We start from the raw sequence: 20,076 nt of genomic DNA, 5'->3' as shown, positions 1-20,076 counted from the left end.
TAACCGTCTGTAGTGTGGTAGTGAAAGGTTAACCGCGTGTAGTGTGGTAGTGAAAGGTTAACCGTCTGTAGTGTGGTAGTGAAAGGTTAACCGTCTGTAGTGTGGTAGTGAAAGGTTAACCGTCTGTAGTGTGGTAGTGAAAGGTTAACCTTCTGTAGTGTGGTAGTGAAAGCGTTAACCTTCTGTAGTGTGATAGTGAAAGGGTTAACCTTCTGTAGTGTGGTAGTGAAAGGTTAACCTTCTATAGTGTGGTAGTGAAAGGTTAACCTTCTGTAGTGTGGTAGTGAAAGGTTAACCTTCTGTAGTGTGGTAGTGAAAGGTTAACCGTCTGTAGTGTGGTAGTGAAAGGTTAACCGTCTGTAGTGTGGTAGTGAAAGGTTAACCTTCTGTAGTGTGGTAGTGAAAGGTTAACCGTGTGTAGTGTGGTAGTGAAAGGTTAACCTTCTGTAGTGTGGTAGTGAAAGGTTAACCGTATGTAGTGTGGTAGTGAAAGGTTAACCATCTGTAGTGTGGTAGTGAAAGGTTAACCGCCTGTAGTGTAGTAGTGAACGCATTAACCTTCTGTAGTGTGGTAGTGAAAGGGTTAACCTTCTATAGCGTGGTAGTGAACGCGTTAACCCTTTGCAGTGTGGTAGTGGTGAAGACGGTTGACTGAAGCCTCACCTTGTAGACCTCACTGAAGCCCCCCCTGCCCAGCAGGTGAAGCAGCAGGTAGCGCTCGTTCAGAGTAGGGTGGTCTTTGAACCTGACACGGGAGAAAAAAAAAAGAAAAAAAAAAAACACTTTAACCCACAGGTCACGTTCACCGACGAGACCAGAGTTTGCCCTAGAAACACGCAGCAGTGGCAGGTCACCACCACAGCAGGATAGATGCCGCCACCACCTGCTACGATGGTTTTTTCCAAAAACCCAAAGAAATATGGGGCACGTGTTAAGTGCATAAGTAAAGTTTATTTGTATAGCACCTTTCACAGATGCACAATCACACGGTGCTTCACAGAATTAAAAAGCAAAAAACAATCAAATATAAACCCAGAAACGAACAGTATCAAGTAAACGCAGATTGAAACAAGCTTAAAACTAGTTGAAGCAGAAAGACATCACCACACACATAAAAGATACTAAAAAAGATAATAAAAGAAAGTCTTAATTTTTTATCAATAAGTGGTCTGGGTGGAACAGGGAGGTGGAGCAGGGAGGTGGAGCCAGGGTTTCCGTTAGAATTTTCTTTTGCAGGTCTGAGTGACAAATGGGATAAATTCCGGTCAGAGTTTATTGAGCTTAAAAACAATTGATAGGCCTATATAAAGAATGACATCATCAAGGCATTTATAATATTTTAACTTAAAACTAGGCTACTTTTGCGTATATAGTCATTAATATATTCCAAATAAAATAAGTCCCTCGAGACTTCGTGCTGCTGCCGACTTGAGGTGTCGGTGGGCAGTCTGCCCGACCTTAATAAACAGCAGTCTGTTATAATCACATTATGAGCTAACGAATTCCGTTATATTGGACATTTGTATTAATTATATCAAGCGAAGAACTGAGAAATTTGGCAGAGAGAGACGGCAACATTATCGTGGGTTTGCGCCGTGATGTATATCTCCACCTCCCAACGACTTGGTGCTGCTCATAATGTCCGGTGAAAATAATTCCCTCTAAGCACAATTTGATTATTTGAATTGTATTAAAATAGGCTAAAATTAAATAGCCTATGCGATGAACGAAACAACCATTACATTTGTCGTTGCTTCACCAAGCAGCCGGTCTAATAATGACATCTGGCTGTTGTCAGCGCGAGCTGGCTGCTGATATATTTACGTGAAGCATGGAGCAGGCAGAGTGGTGTTTTTAGGTCTGGTCTGGAAACCGCTCAGCAGCGCCCCCACCCAACAGCTGAATTGCCAATGGCTGAATTGGAGTACTGCACCCTGCCAAGCCATGCTTCACGTAAATATATCAGCAGCCAGCTCGCGCTGACAACAGCCAGATGTCATTATTAGACCGGCTGCTTGGTGAAGCAACGACAAATGTAATGGTTGTTTCGTTCATCGCATAGGCTATTTAATTTTAGCCTATTTTAATACAATTCAAATAATCAAATTGTGCTTAGAGGGAATTATTTTCACCGGACATTATGACCGAGAGATTAAATATGTCAAATATGTCGGACTTCAACAGATTTTGCCGGTCAAATACCGGTAATTACCGGCTAACGGAAACGCTGGGTGGAGCAGGGAACAGGAGCAGGGAGGTGGAGCAGGAACAGGGAGGTGGAACAGGGAGGTGGAACAGGGAGGTGGAACAGGAACAGGGAGGTGGAACAGGGAGGTGGAACAGGAACAGGGAGGTGGAACAGGGAGGTGGAACAGGGAGGTGGAGCAGGAACAGGGAGGTGGAACAGGGAGGTGGAACAGGGAGGTGGAACAGGAACAGGGAGGTGGAGCAGGAACAGGGAGGTGGAACAGGAACAGGGAGGTGGAACAGGGAGGTGGAACAGGAACAGGGAGGTGGAACAGGAACAGGGAGGTGGAACAGGGAGGTGGAACAGGAACAGGGAGGTGGAACAGGGAGGTGGAACAGGAACAGGGAGGTGGAACAGGAACAGGGAGGTGGAACAGGGAGGTGGAACAGGGAGGTGGAACAGGGAGGTGGAACAGGGAGGTGGAGCAGGAACAGGGAGGTGGAACAGGAACAGGGAGGTGGAACAGGGAGGTGGAACAGGGAGGTGGAACAGGGAGGTGGAACAGGGAGGTGGAGCAGGAACAGGGAGGTGGAACAGGGAGGTGGAACAGGGAGGTGGAACAGGGAGGTGGAACAGGGAGGTGGAACAGGGAGGTGGAACAGGAACAGGGAGGTGGAACAGGAACAGGGAGGTGGAACAGGAAGGTGGAGCAGGAACAGGGAGGTGGAACAGGGAGGTAGAACAGGAACAGGGAGGTGGAACAGGGAGGTGGAACAGAGAGGTGGAACAGGAACAGGGAGGTGGAACAGGGAGGTGGAACAGGGAGGTGGAACAGGGAGGTGGAACAGGAACAGGGAGGTGGAACAGGGAGGTGGAACAGGGAGGTGGAACAGGGAGGTGGAACAGGGAGGTGGAACAGGGAGGTGGAACAGGGAGGTGGAACAGGGAGGTGGAACAGGGAGGTAGAACAGGGAACAGGGAGGTGGAGCAGGAACAGGGAGGTGGAGCAGGGAGGTAGAACAGGGAACAGGGAGGTGGAACAGGGAGGTAGAACAGGGAACAGGGAGGTGGAACAGGGAGGTGGAACAGGAACAGGGAGGTGGAACAGGGAGGTGGAACAGGGAGGTGGAACAGGGAGGTGGAACAGGGAACAGGAACAGGGACTGTACTCACGACGAGCTGTCTTCATTGTTGATCCTCTTCAGCTCCCTGATGTGCAGGTTCCTCACTCTCTCCAGACGCTCCAGCTCCGCCTGGATCTCAGCCTCCTCCTGCACACAGATCAACACACATCAGGTTGGTATAATCAGCCTTGCAGTGCTCGTATAACTCGGTATAACGCCGTGATACCTCACTCACTGAGGCTGAAGTACGCGCAATCGCGCACGGAAATGTTCCCGCGTGTACGCGCAGTCACTCACACAAAAATCCGCTGTTCCCATTCGTTGTAACTAAGTGCCGGCTCGGCGCGGCCACCGTTTTTACATAACAAAAGCACAGGTAGAGTCAGTGTCTCCAACCACGTCCGCGAGTAGTCGTTATAAACGGATGATTTTGACAACAACAGTATCATTCATGTTGAACTTGTTAATCTACCTGCAACGCAACATGCCACCGCCGTCCAAGAGAAGAAAGATGCCGCAGCAGCTCGTCCAAAGCAAACTCAGTTTCGCTTTACCTCCAAAGCCTCAGAGTCCACTGAGTCCAGCAGTCCTCTTGCCACTCCAGTACAAGTTCAACAAGGCAAGTAGTAACGCATTTAAAAGAGCTTTTCTTTTTTTCTTTATTTATCCAGATTGACTAAGCTATAGGCTATTTGCCTGTTTGTTTATTATCTTGAAATAAATAATCGTGGCACAGTCACTGGTTCTGTGGTTCATGAATCATGAGATTGAGACATGACAAATGCGTGTTTTGTTTACAGAGTCAAGAAATAATCATGTTTTAATTCAATGTGATCACTGATTAATATTGTATTGACAAAATGCAGATATATTCTTACAAAGAAATGTATTTGCCACGCAATCACATTGGAAGAATAATCATTCAGTAATGATTTGCCTTGCTATTGATTGAAAAATGTATTAACAGATTGCAGAATGGGTACATACAACAAGATACAAAGCATTCAGTTGACTAATTGTATATGTTCTAATGTTCTCTGTTTTGAAACAAATAATGTAAGTGATTGATTGAAACGTTTATTAACAGATTGCAGAATGGTACAGTAGCCTACAGTACAGCTCAATACACACAATTGTTAAGGGGATGCAGACCAGAGAAAGACTTTCGTCTTGTTTACATCAGTAACATAACATCATAACATACACCAGATAGACAGTCTTGCTCTCTTAATATGCTGGTTAAATCGGCTGTCTTTAACCTGAATTAGCAAACAAGATACAAAGCATTCAGTTGACTAATTGTATATGTTCTAATGTTCTCTGTTTTGTTTATTCATCAACAGGACCATGAAACGGTGCCCACCACTTGTACAAAAAGTACCCTGCCACCATCACTGAATGAAACGAATAATGTAAGTGATTGATTGAAACGTTTATTAACAGATTGCAGAATGGTACAGTAGCCTACAGTACAGCTCAATACATGCATACAATTGTTAAGGGGATGCAGACCAGAGAAAGACTTTCGTCTTGTTTACATCAGGGTCCCCCATTTTCAATTCATCATATGACATACACAACATACAGATAGACAGTACTGCTACACCTACATCTATACATTTATGACATACCAGATTTGCAAATACAGTACTGTTTGATACAAAAAGTGTCCAGAAAAAGTGTATATACATTTGACGTAGAAACTGTACATTGGAGGTTGGGTGGGTGGGTGGATGGATGGGGGGCTGTACATTGGAGGTGGGGGGGGGGGACACACACTGTACATTGGAATACTGACAAAGCCATACTTGGTAATTTACTGTTTTTTTGAGTGTTTTTGAAAGTGGGTAGTGGTTCACATTCCTTTACAGCTTTGGGTAGAGCGTTCCACATTGAATCCCTGATTCCCTGCCCCCCCTTATCAAGTTTGGTGTGAACGATGGGCTGTGTCTGTGATTGCCATGGAATGCCATTCTATCCATAGAGGCCATTAGTGACAGTGTCATTGTCTTTCATATGCTGGGAATGATGTTCTCATGTTTTTTTCTGTCTTTGTTGTTTTTTCAGCAGGGAGATGGAATTGTTCAACCTGATTCCAGTACATCCTCACCGATACCTGACCTATGGTCAGACAAGATGTGGGAAGAACGACAGGCCAACTACCCGTGGCTGGATTGTAAAGATGGGAAGTTCGGCTGTAAAGTGTGCTCAGCCGCAGACGCTCAGAAAAGCAGAGGTCAACGATTTGCAGCAGAATGGACTAACTACGAGATCACACACAGTGGAACAGTAAAATCTGCTATGCTGATGAGTCTCAGGAGAAAGGTGTGGATCCACAACAACTCAAATGCGCATCTCCAAGCAGTACGTATTCTCAATGACGCAAAAAAACAGAGAATTGAGAAATCCACTGACACCATGCTCGTATCAGAACTGACGGCTACAAATAATGTTTTCCATTCTGTGTACTATTTAGCAGAGGGGGACAAGCCGTTTTCAGATAGTGTTGATCTGCTGGCTTTAATAGAGAGAACTGGGTCTGACACTGGCTACAGCTTGCACTCAAGAGAGAGTGCAGCAAACATCACCACGCATATAGGTACAGAAATGCGCAAAAAAATTTGCAAACAAATCCAATCCATAGAAGGTAAAATTTCAGTTCTGATTGATGAGTCAACTACCCATGCAGCTAAAACTACACTGATTGTGTACCTCAAAACTGAAGTTTTCAAGCACCTGGACCCACAGTTCTTATTTTTAGATCTGATTGAACTTCCCAACCAAAAAGCAGAAACGATTATGCACCATCTGTTGAAATGCCTCAGTGAACATGGCTTTGATGATGCATATTTGAAGAAGCACTTGGTTGCATTTGCAAGTGATGGAGCCAGTGTCATGTTGGGACGCAAAGCTGGTATAGCTGCAAAACTGACTGAACTGTATCCTAACATATTGACCTGGCATTGCTTAAATCACCGGCTGGAACTTGCTGTAGGTGACACAGTTAATGATATCACAGCTATGAACCATTTCCAGATCTTTATGGATAAATTGTATACCGTGTACAGTAGATCACCACTAAACCGAGAGCAACTGAACGAGTGTGCAGCCGGCCTGGAAAAACAAGTGAGAAAAATTGGCCGTTTGCTAGACACAAGATGGGTATCCAGTTCTTTCCGCACAGTGTCTGCAGTGTGGGATGGTTATGATGCACTTTGTGCTCACTTCAGCATGGCAATGACAGACAGGGGACGACAGAGCGCTGATAGGAAAACATATGAAGGTCTATTCAGGAAAATGACTTCATATCAGTTTTTGCTAGATTTAGCACTGCTGTACGACACCCTAAGTGAGTTAAGCATTCTTTCAGAAGCTCTGCAAAACCGCCAAATGACACTAACCTCTGCAGACAAACGTATGAGGCGTTGCATTAAATTCATTGATGTAATGGGAGAAAAACAAGGCAACAAAGTCCTTGAAGCTGAAACTGCAATAAAAGCAGGTAAATTTGGCACAGTTGATCTGACAGACAGACCGAAAATTGTTTCCATCAACCGGAAACAGTTTATCAGAAGTCTGAGTGATAATCTAACTAATCGGTTGTTCACCACTGCATCTTTTAAGGGGTCATCATTAGTGGCACAGAAAGAGTCTGAAGCACAGTATGTTCAATTGCTTGCACAACTCCAAGTTGTTGAGTGTAAAAGCTGGCCAAAAGAAATGCCACTAGGATTTGGCGAGGTGGAAATAAGGCATCTGTGCAAAAGATTCAAGCTGCCCCTTAACAGTACTATTGATGGATTCAGGGACTTTGTTGAGAGCAATGGAGAAATGATACCCGATGAGCTTATTCCTTTATTGAATTGCACAAAAGTAATTCCATGTAGCACTGCAGAATGTGAAAGGGGATTCAGTGCCATGAATCAAATTATCACCCCAACACGCACAAGGTTAATGATTTCACGGGTAGCATCTTTGATGTTCATTAAGATCAACGGGCCACCTCCAGAGATCTGGGATTCAACAACATATGTTGCAACTTGGCTGAGAGGCCATCGCTCAGCTGAGGACAAGAGAACGAGGATAGCAAAACCAAATCATAGGCCCAGCAGCCTATGGTGGGGGCTTGCTTGACTGATTGTATGGTAACTCAGTTACTTCTAGTCTGCATCGAACATTGTACATATGTCTATACTGAACACTGGGACCTCTATTTTTACTTCTTTTTACATGCTACTTTATTTTATTTCATACTTATCTTCTCTAGCACAGTCTCTGGAGCGTAACAGTAAGAAGCATTTTGTATAAAAGTATTCTGTACTTCTGTATGACAACTATTAAAGAAACTTGAAACTGTTTTGAAACCACTGTTGTGAAACAAATTACATTGAACAAATTTAAGTGATGTGTACTTTTTCCCCTTCTCAAAATAAAGAACCAAGTAAACACAAGTTGTCTGATTATTTTAAGTTTGCTTTTGTGTTTGTGTGTAAAACAATTTCTTTAATTGAATTAACTTAAACTAAAAGTAAATACAAACTAAATTAACAATGTAACTTACATTGTTAATTTAGTTTGTATTTACTTTTCTAGTTTAAGTTGATTCAATTAAAGAAATTGTATCAATACATTTAAAACATTGTTTGTTTTTCAACCATATCTGTTGACAATATAGGCAACATCCTGCTACCTTTTTCAGCTTCTCTATTTCAAGGCAAAAAAAAAAAAAAATGTGCCAAAACACTGTGCATGCGCGCGCGCGCGTGCACGCGCGTGGAGCGTTTGACCTACTGTCAATTTGCCACTGCACCACTGGGTATAATAATACACAGGGTTCCTCTGGTCTAAGACACACAGGGTACATGTTATTCCTCTGGTCTAAGACACACAGGGTACATGTTATTCCTCTGGTCTAAGACACACAGGGTACGTGTTATTCCTCTGGTCTAAGACACACAGGGTACGTGTTATTCCTCTGGTCTAAGACACACAGGGTACGTGTTATTCCTCCGGTCTAAGACACACAGGGTACGTGTTATTCCTCTGGTCTAAGACGGTACATAAATATTAGTGAAAATGAGCAACTCTCTCGTCCCAAAATGTGAAACTCAAACTTGCGTCGTCATCAAGTATAAAATGTGAAGTTGCTGCTCCACAGACCATGACTTGGGAAAGATTTTATAGATAAAAGAAGAACGTTCTGTGGGGCCACAACTTCTCCCATTCATGGTCTCTGGTGCAGCTCCAGACTTTTATACCCGATGATAGGGCTGTACCGAATGCTTCATCATAATGTTGACATTCGAATTCTAAATCAACATTTGAATTTTTTATAAAAAAAAATGTATGCGTCTATTCATTCCGTTTAAACCAATGGGTTTTTCTTCACAGTTGCAGATAAAGATTAGGCTACACTAATATTATACTATTATAGTATATGACTAGTCGTAAAAATTTAAATAAAACATTTATCATAAATGATGTAGCCTATCTGCATCCGCTTGGCACTCGGCGCTCCATCACTTTCGTGCCAACCTTGCCCTTATTGGATTATTTATCTTGACGAAACTGATGAGTTATATTCATTAACACTTTCAGTGTCACCAGGTGGCGCCAGAGTTAGTGCTTGAATGCCACCATCCACTTTAATGTTAACGTTAATATCGCCTAATCTATGTTTTAAATTATGGCTATGTGTCTAATCTGCCCGTCGCTTATCAAAGAATCATTTTCCAGTCAGTGCTGTCAAGGCAGATTGGTTTTTTATCGCTTCATTTCCGTTTGAGAGCATTTAGAAAAGCACCCGTTTTGAGGTAAAAAACAGCCCATTCTGGGCCATTCTGTGATAATCGTCTTTTACTGGAATATTCCAGAACGTTGATATTTGTCGGCCTATTTATGACTCGTTTTCAAATAAACGCTAGATGATCAATATTATACGTACACGCACGCCCATTCGAGGCGCGCGCTGATAATAGTCGTGTTCATTTCCTCATGGATTTTACAGTGAAATCGATAGAGGACATTTCACAAAACAGCTTATATCTTCATCAAAATGAGTCTGATTATCCTAACACTGATAACATAGATTCCTTACCTGACATCAGATGGTATCCAACTGGTATATTCCAATTCCTGATCACCATTCGAAAAAATCGATAAGTGTATAGATCTAACGTGTATACAGTAGAACTCATGATCCGCGGCGCTCAGAGGATCCATAATGAACTGTGGTAACCCCGGCTGCATCAGTGGAGTGGAAAATGTGGAGTACAGGATTTTTTCCCCCATCCATTTTCATTGAGTCCATTCCAAAATCCCTTATGTCATCTGGGAGACGATAGGGGGCGCTTTTTTCCACATCTGATCGCCGGCGGCTCTCGGGTAGACTAGGGTAGGCTCGCGTGATGCAATATGTTTCAGATCGCTTAAAAAAAAATAAAGGGGAGCTCCAGTAGCTCACCGCGTACCTCGAGCGCTATTTCGGCGCCGGGGACAACCGTGCTCGTCACGGATCTGGGGTTAGCGAGTTCGATTCCCGGACTGCAGCCGTATCTTTCTCAGAGTGTCTTCCCCCCATCTGTACCCATTCAAAACCTGTTTCTGTCGGTCATTCTTGACCAGAGAAAATGCGATAAACGCAAAAAAGAGCCAGCGGAATGGCCAAAGTTTAAAAAAAATAAAATAAAAATCCGAGAAATGTAGCCCATCTGTGAGTGGCTTTCAACGTAACTATTATAAATCCGAGAAAACTCGTGAGTGGCATAGAACGTGTTAAAGAAAGTTGATTTAATAAAAAATTAAAAAAATACTAATTTAATCAGATTATTCACTTTATTCAAATTGAGGATTTAGTTGAGGATATTAAAAAAATATATAATTATTTTTTTGGATTAAGTCATAAAATATGACGACAGACATTCGAAGCTTCGTTTGAATACTTCAATAGAAGCTTTGAATGTTAAATTACATTCGGTACAGCCCTGCCTGATGACGTCACAAGTTTTATTCTTACTTCTCTGGTTTCTGGCTTCGTGGAGAGAGTGGCTCATGTTCACAGATATTGATTGAACCGTCTTGAGCCATGGAAATAATATATTCAAATTCTTCATTTGAACGGTGTTCCCTTTTAACGTACCGGTAATCTATTCTAGTTCCAACACCATCTCTTTGACAGGATTTTGACAGGATTTTGCCAGGTTCTACTAGAGTCACTGACCTTCTTCAGGTGGCCCAGGTTCTACTAGAGTCACTGACCTTCTTCAGGTGGCCCAGGCGAAGCTTGAAGATCTCCTCCTGCTCGTGATACTCCGCCAGGGTCAGCCTGCCAACACAACATGGAGAAGTCTCAAATCACCACGTCACGCACCGCTGGGAGGCGTCGGAATTACCCTCACTTTCCAGACAGAATCAAATTTCAAATCAAATCAAATCAAATTTGTAAGGCCCGACAACACACGTTAATGGGGGGTCAGACAGAGAATCCGATTTGATATTGTAATACGTCTGTCTGGCCGACAGAATGGACTTTTATCTGCGCAATTAGAGGGAGAATTTGATCAAAGTATCCCAGTATTTCTCAACGCAGGCAACACTTTGCCGGTTAAGTTGTTCAGCTGCGTTTTCGTGGGGAAGGAGAGAGAGAGTGCGTTACTCGTGTTTAGTCATCGTTACCGGCAGGAAGTTTGTAACAGTGACACTTTCACGGACCCTTGATGACTCAGCAGCTGTATGGTTCTCCTGTTACCGGCTTTCAAATTTGATTTAACCTCTCTGCCTGCATCCTGTCAGTAATTGAACTGAACCAATGATATCCAAGGTTTCTGTGCCGTTTTGAATTTGCTAAAATGTCTCCTGGTGTTTTTATTTTTCACTCGATAGCCTCCTACAATACAATTGCCAGATTTGGATACAATTAATTTGCTTTTGTCAGCATGCATGTGTGTGTTCATTCATACATATATGAATTGAAAATGGGGGACCCTGATGGAAACAAGACAAACGTCTTTCTCAGGTCTGCATCCCCTTAACAATTGTATGTATTGAGCCGTACTGTATTGTACCCATTCTGCAATCTGTTAAATAAAGTTTTCATTCATTCATTCATTCACATGTGTGGAGACCCTGAGCAGACTGTTGAGCATATCCTGACCATCTGCCCCCTATACTACAGACCACCCTCGGAGGCCAGCCTCTTTGACGTGGGACCAGAGTTAAGGGCATGGCTACAAGATACGGAGTTGGACCTCGGACGTTACACAAGAGAAGAATCTGCACGCCACTCACAGCTGGGGCAGGGAGGGCTTGAGGAAGGGGTCTGGATCGTTGCCGTTGACCACCTTGGTCTTGCGCTGCTTGGGCTCGGAGGTGGAGGCCACGGACAGGGAGGGGGAGGAGGAGAAGGGGTTGGGGGGCTTCCTCTTGGCGAGCAGCTTCCTCTGACGCTCAATCTCCTCCCTCTGCTGGTTGATGCCCTCCTGCTGCCTGCGGGACAGAGGGGACGAGAGTCAAGTAGAGCGCAGTAGAGACAAACGGAGCAGAGTCAAAATAACACAAAATATTGCACAAAGCGACACGGAAAGCAAGGCATAATAACAAAGAGGGTGTAATAATGAAACACCGACACACCAGGCCTGCGTTTGGGCAGTGAAACATTCCAGCCACAGATGTTTGTGGCAGTTCATTTCAAACCTTTGATTAGTCCCTCTAACCACTGCTGTTCGAGATCTAATCTGGGTGCTTAGCGTAAGCAAAAAGCCTCATCACTGGAAATCAAGTCTGGACCGGATCAAATGTAGTCTTTGTCAAGCACAGCTCTTCTGTGTTAATGACAAACCGTGTGGAAGAACACTTAAATGGGTGAGTTCTGGAAGGACACTGCTGTGACAAGACCACCCCCAGCGGCTCAGGAGGTAGAGCGGTCGTCCGGTAATCATAAAGGTTCCCGGTTCGATTCCAGCTCCTCCCGCACTTGCATGGTTGCCTCTGCTGTTGGTGTGTGAATGTAATGGGTGAATGTGAGGTTTTGGATAAAAGCGCTATATAATTGCTGTCCATTTACCACCTGCTTTGGTTGCATGCAGCAGCCACACTAGTGTTGGACTCTGCTGCAGGTTTCACCCCCTGTTGGGGATCCGTGCTCAGTGCTCCCTGCTGTTCAGCTCCAGTATGCCGTTACGTTTCATCTTCTGTGTATGTTGTTGGGCGTTAACCGCTCTAGCAGCAGGGAGCAGCTCCGCGGCCATTTATTCTGTCCATTACAATAAATGGGTAAACTAATGATGCGAGCGATTCCCGACAGAAATTCGTTTTTATGTAAGGTTTATGTACATTTGTTTTGTAAATGCTGGCGTAAAATAGGCCTATTTATGTTATGGTGGTCAATGTAATTGCAAATCTCTTGAGAATCAATGTGAATAATCCCGAAATTGGTGGAAACAAATCTGGAGTGGGCTTTTACTTTTAGTTAGGCCTGTTTACTTACTTGACCAGGTTCTGTTGTGGGCTTTTACTTTTAGTTAGGCCTATTGTTTACTTACTTGACCAGGTTCTGTAATGGGCTTTTACTTTTAGTTAGGCCTATTGTTTACTTACTTGACCAGGTTCTGTTGTGGGTTTTTACTTTTAGTTAGGCCTATTGTTTACTTACTTGACCAGGTTCTGTTGTGGGCTTTTACTTTTAGTTAGGCCCGTTTACTTACTTGACCAGGTTCTGGAATGCGTATCCGTCAGTCCACTGCTCGGTGTAGGAGGCTCCGTGACGCACGGTGGTGAAGTGGCCCAGACGCAGGCGGTCCTGCATGCTCTTCTCACGGCAAGACTGCTTCTCCTGGGTGCTCTGTGACAGAGAGGGAGAACAACGTTAAAGACTGCTTCTCCTGGGTGCTCTGTGACAGAGAGGGAGAACAACGTTAAAGACTGCTTCTCCTGGGTGCTCTGTGACGGAGAGGGAGAACAACGTTAAAGACTGCTTCTCCTGGGTGCTCTGTGACAGAGAGAACAACGTTAAAGACTGCTTCTCCTGGGTGCTCTGTGACAGAGAGAACAACGTTAAAGACTGCTTCTCCTGGGTGCTCTGTGACGGAGAGAACAACGTTAAAGACTGCTTCTCCTGGGTGCTCTGTGACGGAGAGAACAACGTTAAAGACTGCTTCTCCTGGGTGCTCTGTGACGGAGAGAACAACGTTAAAGACTGCTTCTCCTGGGTGCTCTGTGACGGAGAGAACAACGTTAAAGACTGCTTCTCCTGGGTGCTCTGTGACGGAGAGAACAACGTTAAAGACTGCTTCTCCTGGGTGCTCTGTGAGCGGAGAACAACGTTAAAGACTGCTTCTCCTGGGTGCTCTGTGACGGAGAGAACAACGTTAAAGACTGCTTCTCCTGGGTGCTCTGTGACAGAGAGGGAGAACAACGTTAAAGACTGCTTCTCCTGGGTGCTCTGTGACGGAGAGGGAGAACATCAAAATACCTCAACCTCGCTCTCTCTCATACAGAAAAGCACAACAAACACCTGTATTTGTTTATTTTTAGAGCCCTCATTGGTAAGCAACCACTTTACCTCTCTTCACTGTTGGAATGGAATATTGGAACTGTTACGGACGGTGTCCTTATGTATATGTATAGAGGGAGTAATGTATAATATCTGTTGTGTATATATAGGCATGTTTTTGTTTGTTGTAGTCTTGTCTCCCTTGTGTCTACATATCCCCATTCTCAGGTGTCTCTCAGTTGCAGCAGCAGCTGGTCAATCAGCAACTCACCCCAGTGCAGCAGCAGCTGAGGCTCGTCAGCAATCACCCTTCTCTCTCACTTCATATATGTCCCATTGTGTGCAGTGTTAGCCAGAGCTCTGTCTGTGTGTTGGTGGTAACTATGTCTCTGTGCTTTTGTTGGTAGAGCTCTCTCTGTTTGTGTGGTAATAGAGCTGGTGAAGGCTCTGGCACTTTGTGCTGTTAGTTTAGGAGATATCTTTTGTGTTCAGCCTTATTGTAGAACTGTGGCTTTTGGAGCATTATTGTAATTGTAGAGCTGTGTGCTTTTGAGTAGGACCTTTGGTGAATAGTTCTTTATTGGAATCCTTGTGTCTTTGTTTTTGTAGTACATTTCTGTCTAACCTTAATCCTTTGTATATTTGTTTGTCACCCAGCCTATGGTGATTGCTTTTCTTTGTATTAAGCTTTTGTTTCGCACACAGGGACATTGAGGACAGGAAGATACCCTGGGGTCAGGGGAGGAAACTAACTTTTTGGCTTACCAGCCAACTGGCGAGTAGCTGATTTTTTTTTACCAGCCAAACAGATTTTTTACCAGCCAAAAGAAAATCGCTAATTGTGATAATTACTTCTTTGTATGTCTTCGTCTAAATTGATAGTAATCTACTAAATCATAGTAATAATCACACCGTGTCTCTACTCTTTAAAATATTTATTAGCATAACATTAATAAGTGTCTCTACTCTTCACAATATTAGCATAAAACATATTAACATGAAAGGGATCTATTCTGGACTGGGTTGGGCTGAACTGGGCAGTGAAAGATGCTGGGTTGGATTGGGTTGGGCATAGCTCCTTTCGTGACTGCGGTGCTGGGGCTCTACCGCAGTCACTCTCAGGTAGACCGACCAGTTTAAAAAGAAACTACCAAGCGTGATCGGGGGGCTCGGGGTATGTCAAAAATATATCAGATATGAATTTCAAAGATACCCAGCATACAATATGGGTTTAACACAGCTTTACAGTGGGGTCTGGAAGCTCGGAGTTGCTAATAAACAGTTTAAATCATTGTTACAAAGCGAGTGTTACTTACAGAGCGAGCCGTGTATTTCCGCCATTGGTGTCACCGCGCATGCGCACCAGGCAGCCAAATGCGCGGTGACACCAATGGCGGAAATACACTCGCTCTGAGTACCACTCGTGGAGTAACAATGATTTAAACTGTTTATTAGCAACTCCGAGCTCCGAACATAAGACACAGACACAGTATATCTCTCATACACATGAACATAAGACACAGACACAGTATATCTCATACACATGAACATAAGACAGACAGTATATCTCTCATACACATGAACATAAGATACAGACAGTATATCTCTCAGACACATGAACATCAGACAGTATATCTCTCAGACACATGAACATAAGATACAGACAGTATATCTCTCAGACACATGAACATCAGACAGTATATCTCTCAGACACATGAACATAAGATACAGACAGTATATCTCTCAGACACATGAACATAAGATAGACAGTATATCTCTCAGACACATGAACATAAGATACAGACAGTATATCTCTCAGACACATGAACATAAGATACAGACAGTATATCTCTCAGACACATGAACATAAGATACAGACAGTATATCTCTCAGACACATGAACATAAGATACAGACACAGTATATCTCTCAGACACATGAACATAAGATACACAGACAGTATATCTCTCAGACACATGAACATAAGATACACAGACAGTATATCTCTCAGACACATGAACATAAGATACACAGACAGTATATCTCTCAGACACATGGATATAGACACACAGTACCTTCTCTATGAGCAGTTTCTTGCTCATGGTTATACACTTGTTGAGCCTCTCCTTGTATTTCTCAAGTAGTTTTTGCTGCTCGTCAATCTGTCTCCTCAGGTCACAGTTGGCCTGTCAGAAACCAACAAGAGGTCATTGTTAAACAGGGTCAACGGTAGAACTCAAGACATCAGTCATCGATAAAGCGCATAACATTCTAGAACGTAGATGATCCAAACACAGTTTACAGTACGTAGCCAAGGTGCTACTAGCAAAAGTGATTTGGCTCTTGTATAGACCGTTTCAACGTTTTAACAATTTAACACTATGTACTGTTCTCAAATCAATGAGTAATGTAATAATCATTATTTCAATATCAATCAAAATAATTTGTGCCATACTCAAGCATCACAAGAGATGATGTATGCATCAACATCAAATGGTCATCATCAACAATGCTCATTGCAAAACCTGATCGCTACTGGCACATTAAGCCTGTTGCTTTAAGTCATGAGGTCATTACAATCACAATATATAGAGGATGGTTCTCGTGTTGCAGAAGACACCCGAGCTCCTTTCTAATCATCTGCAGGCTCAGGTGCAGGTCTGGGGTCAGTCCTGCCTTCCTTCCTGATCAGTCTTATCAATCTTATTCATGTCTGAGGTCAGTCCAGTCCTGCCTGCCTTCCTGATCAGTCTTATCAATCTTATTCATGTCTGAGGTCAGTCCAGTCCTGCCTTCCTGATCAGTCTTATCAATCTTATTCATGTCTGAGGTCAGTCCTGCCTGCCTTCCTTCCTGATCAGTCTTATCAATCTTATTCATGTCTGAGGTCAGTCCTGCCTTCCTTCCTGATCAGTCTTATCAATCTTATTCATGTCTGAGGTCAGTCCTGCCTTCCTTCCTGATCAGTCTTATCAATCTTATTCATGTCTGAGGTCAGTCCTGCCTTCCTTCCTGATCAGTCTTATCAATCTTATTCATGTCTGAGGTCAGTCCAATCCTGCCTTCCTGATCAGTCTTATCAATCTTATTCATGTCTGAGGTCAGTCCAGTCCTGCCTGCCTTCCTGATCAGTCTTATCAATCTTATTCATGTCTGAGGTCAGTCCAGTCCTGCCTGCCTTCCTGATCAGTCTTATCAATCTTATTCATGTCTGAGGTCAGTCCTGCCTGCCTTCCTTCCTGATCAGTCTTATCAATCTTATTCATGTCTGAGGTCAGTCCAGTCCTGCCTGCCTGCCTGATCAGTCTTTTTTTTTTACTTTTTTTTTTAGCGTTTATCGCTTTTTCTGGTCAAGCATGACCGACAGAAACAGGTTGAATGGGATGAAGAGTAGGGGAAGACACTCTTGAGAAAATACGGCGGGTCCGGGAATCGAACTCGTGTACCCCAGATCCGTGACGAGCACGGTTGTCCCCGACGCAGAAATAGCGCCGAGATACGCGGTGAGCTACTGGAGCTCCCCCTTCCTGATCAGTCTTATCAATCTTATTCATGTCTGGGGTCAGTCCAGTCCTGCTTTCGTTCCTGATCAGTCTTATCAATCTTATTCATGTCCTCATCCGTTTCCTGCTCGCTTCACGTGACCGGAGCTTTCTGAGGAAGCTCAGGTTCCAAATGTTACAGACTGGATGTTCCAGTCCAACGGTGATGTGGTTACCTAGCAACTGAAGACGCCATTGAAACGGTCGATAACATGTCGACTACACTGGAGGCTTGGCCAGTCACACTGATCTGAGTCCCCTTTTCCCCCACATAAACCAGAACTCCCGTCCTATATTGTATCCTCTGGCTCAGATCTCAGATGGGCCGCCTCACCCTGAGCAGGTCATCGATCCTCCCCTCCTTCTTCTCCAGGTCCAGACTCTTGTTGCTCTCCAGAGCGGCCAGCTTCAGACCCGTCAACTCCGTCTGCAAGAGAGGCATCGGGTCAGCAGCGCGTTAGTTTAAAAAAATACCCAAATGGCAGACGCTCATAAAGCTGCCATGACATCATTTGGCGGCTACGTGGCGTAGTGGGCAAGGCGCTCGCCACGAATGCGGAGACGCTGGGCTCGCCTGTTCGAGCCCAGCGCTCCACATTGCTTTCAGTTTAGCTGGTTGTTCATACTAATACACATTGGCCGTATTAGGGGGTGGGAAACTGATGGGTGGGGATCGGGCGTTGTGGACAGCGACTCCTACAGGTCGGTTGGTGCGCCTGCGCAGTAGAATCAGGAAGTGTCGGGGGCAGCGTGAGCCTCCCACTGAGAGATCGAGCTGCGCAGGTGAAAAGATGCGACTGCTGTTACCTCAAGTACCGGAGGGGACTTGTGCTATGTATGACTTAGTCCACATTGCAGCCGGCTTGTGGGAGGCAAGAAACAGCGTTCGTGACAGGGGAGGGTTGAATTGGATGATACGAAATTGGGATGGGAGAAAAATATAGAAAATGGGAGAAAAAGTGGATAAAAAAAAAAAAAAAAAAAGCTGCCATGACATCATTTATGTTTCTCGACGGGCGTCGTTGTTCCACGGTCAGAGGCAGCCCAGTGTGGATGCCTTCTAGTCAGTACCCTCCGGTCAAGTCAAGTGGTCCTTCATTAACCCTTTCACTACCACACGGTTAACCCTTTCACAACCACACTACAGAAGGTCAACCCTTTCACTACCACACTACAGACGGTTAACCTTCTGTAGTGTGGTAGTGAAAGGGTTAACCTTCTGTAGTGTGGTAGTGAAAGGGTTAACCTTCTGTGGTGTGGTTGTGAAAGGGTTAACCTTCTGTAGTGTGGTAGTGAAAGGTTAACCTTCTGTAGTGTGGTAGTGAAAGGTTAACCTTCTGTAGTGTGGTAGTGAAAGGTTAACCTTCTGTAGTGTGGTAGTGAAAGGGTTAACCTTCTGTAGTGTGGTAGTGAAAGGTTAACCTTCTGTAGTGTGGTAGTGAAAGGGTTAACCTCCTGTAGTGTGGTAGTGAAAGGGTTAACCTTCTGTAGTGTGGTAGTGAAAGGTTAACCTTCTGTAGTGTGGTAGTGAAAGGGTTAACCTTCTGTAGTGTGGTAGTGAAAGGGTTAACCTTCTGTAGTGTGGTAGTGAAAGGTTAACCTTCTGTAGTGTGGTAGTGAAAGGTTAACCTTCTGTAGTGTGGTAGTGAAGGGTTAACCTTCTGTAGTGTGGTAGTGAAAGGGTTAACCTTCTGTAGTGTGGTAGTGAAAGGGTTAACCTTCTGTAGTGTGGTAGTGAAAGGTTAACCTTCTGTAGTGTGGTAGTGAAAGGGTCAACCTTCTGTATTGTAGTAGTGGAAGGGTTAATCCCCTTGGGGACATTAAACAGTCATAGGGAAGGGGGGTGGTACAGGTAGGATAGATAAGATATTACTTTATTAATCCCCTTGGGGAAATTCCAATGACGCACACATACAGCTCAACGTCTCATTAATAATAACACGTCACAATCATTACATTTTTACAGTAACAACGGCACAGCATAAATTCAACAGACATGTACATTTGTTGACACATGTCATCTACAGAAGGCCTGAGACGCTGCATGCGATAGTCGGCAGCAACAACACTAAGTAGTAAAACAAGGCATCGTCGCGCCATAGGTAGTAATAATAGAACATAGAACAAAGTGCAAAGTAATAATGATAGTAATAACAGTAGTAGTGAACAGTAGTGAGTGGCAGGATTCAACCAGACAGTAATAGTGATGATGGTATACTGTACATGGTCCAAACCGTCATAACACACTGCGCCAGAGTCCGCGCAGTGTTTATTATTAAGAGTCAGACGGTCCCAACAGTTCTCAGGTTCACCAGCTGTTAGCTCTCCAGCAATTTGGCAGCAGTCTGTGCCCACGGTTGTGGAGCCTGATGGCTACTGGCACAGAAGACTGGCGGGGGCGGTGTGTCGTGTGTCGTGGGGGGGGATAAGTCTGTGGCTGAACATGCTCCTCGTCTTGGCTAGCTCCTCATAGAGGGGGTGGGAGGAGTTTTCCAGTATAGCATGTATTCAGCCTTTTCCTTCAGTACCGCACTGGCAACCAACTAACGTTAGCCAGCTAGCCGGCGACGCCCCGGCTACGTCAGCATTTATGATTCTGTGACCACAGAAGAAGAGAGTTCCGTGCTGCGTTGCACCGTGCAGGCTGCCTGCGACCACAGAAGAAGAGCGGTGTTGCACCGTGCAGGCTGCCTGTGACCACAGAAGAAGAGTGATCTGTGCAGCGTTGCACCGT

The 20,076-nt window shown here is 44.4% G+C and overlaps 1 protein-coding gene across 2 annotated transcripts in view; it reads right to left on the bottom strand.

The window, feature by feature from the left end:
• Window positions 1–20,076, bottom strand: part of LOC311227017 (serine/threonine-protein kinase tousled-like 1-B) — a 54,150-nt gene that overhangs the window by 19,662 nt on the left and 14,412 nt on the right. For both annotated transcript variants that reach the window (XM_084312516.1, XM_084312517.1), the window contains exons 8-14: window positions 17,677–17,769; window positions 15,876–15,986; window positions 13,014–13,150; window positions 11,599–11,796; window positions 10,570–10,636; window positions 3,362–3,459; window positions 664–745 (exon numbers count right to left, since the gene is read on the bottom strand). In XM_084312516.1, coding sequence (XP_084168642.1) covers window positions 664–745; window positions 3,362–3,459; window positions 10,570–10,636; window positions 11,599–11,796; window positions 13,014–13,150; window positions 15,876–15,986; window positions 17,677–17,769 — 786 coding nt within the window. The remainder of the gene's footprint in view (window positions 1–663; window positions 746–3,361; window positions 3,460–10,569; window positions 10,637–11,598; window positions 11,797–13,013; window positions 13,151–15,875; window positions 15,987–17,676; window positions 17,770–20,076) is intronic.

The sequence above is a fragment of the Notolepis coatsorum genome, assembly GCF_963971535.1.
Source record: "Notolepis coatsorum genome assembly, chromosome: 4".
NCBI classification, from domain to species: domain Eukaryota; kingdom Metazoa; phylum Chordata; class Actinopteri; order Aulopiformes; family Paralepididae; genus Notolepis; species Notolepis coatsorum.
This window is presented reverse-complemented; position numbering and strand designations above follow the sequence as displayed.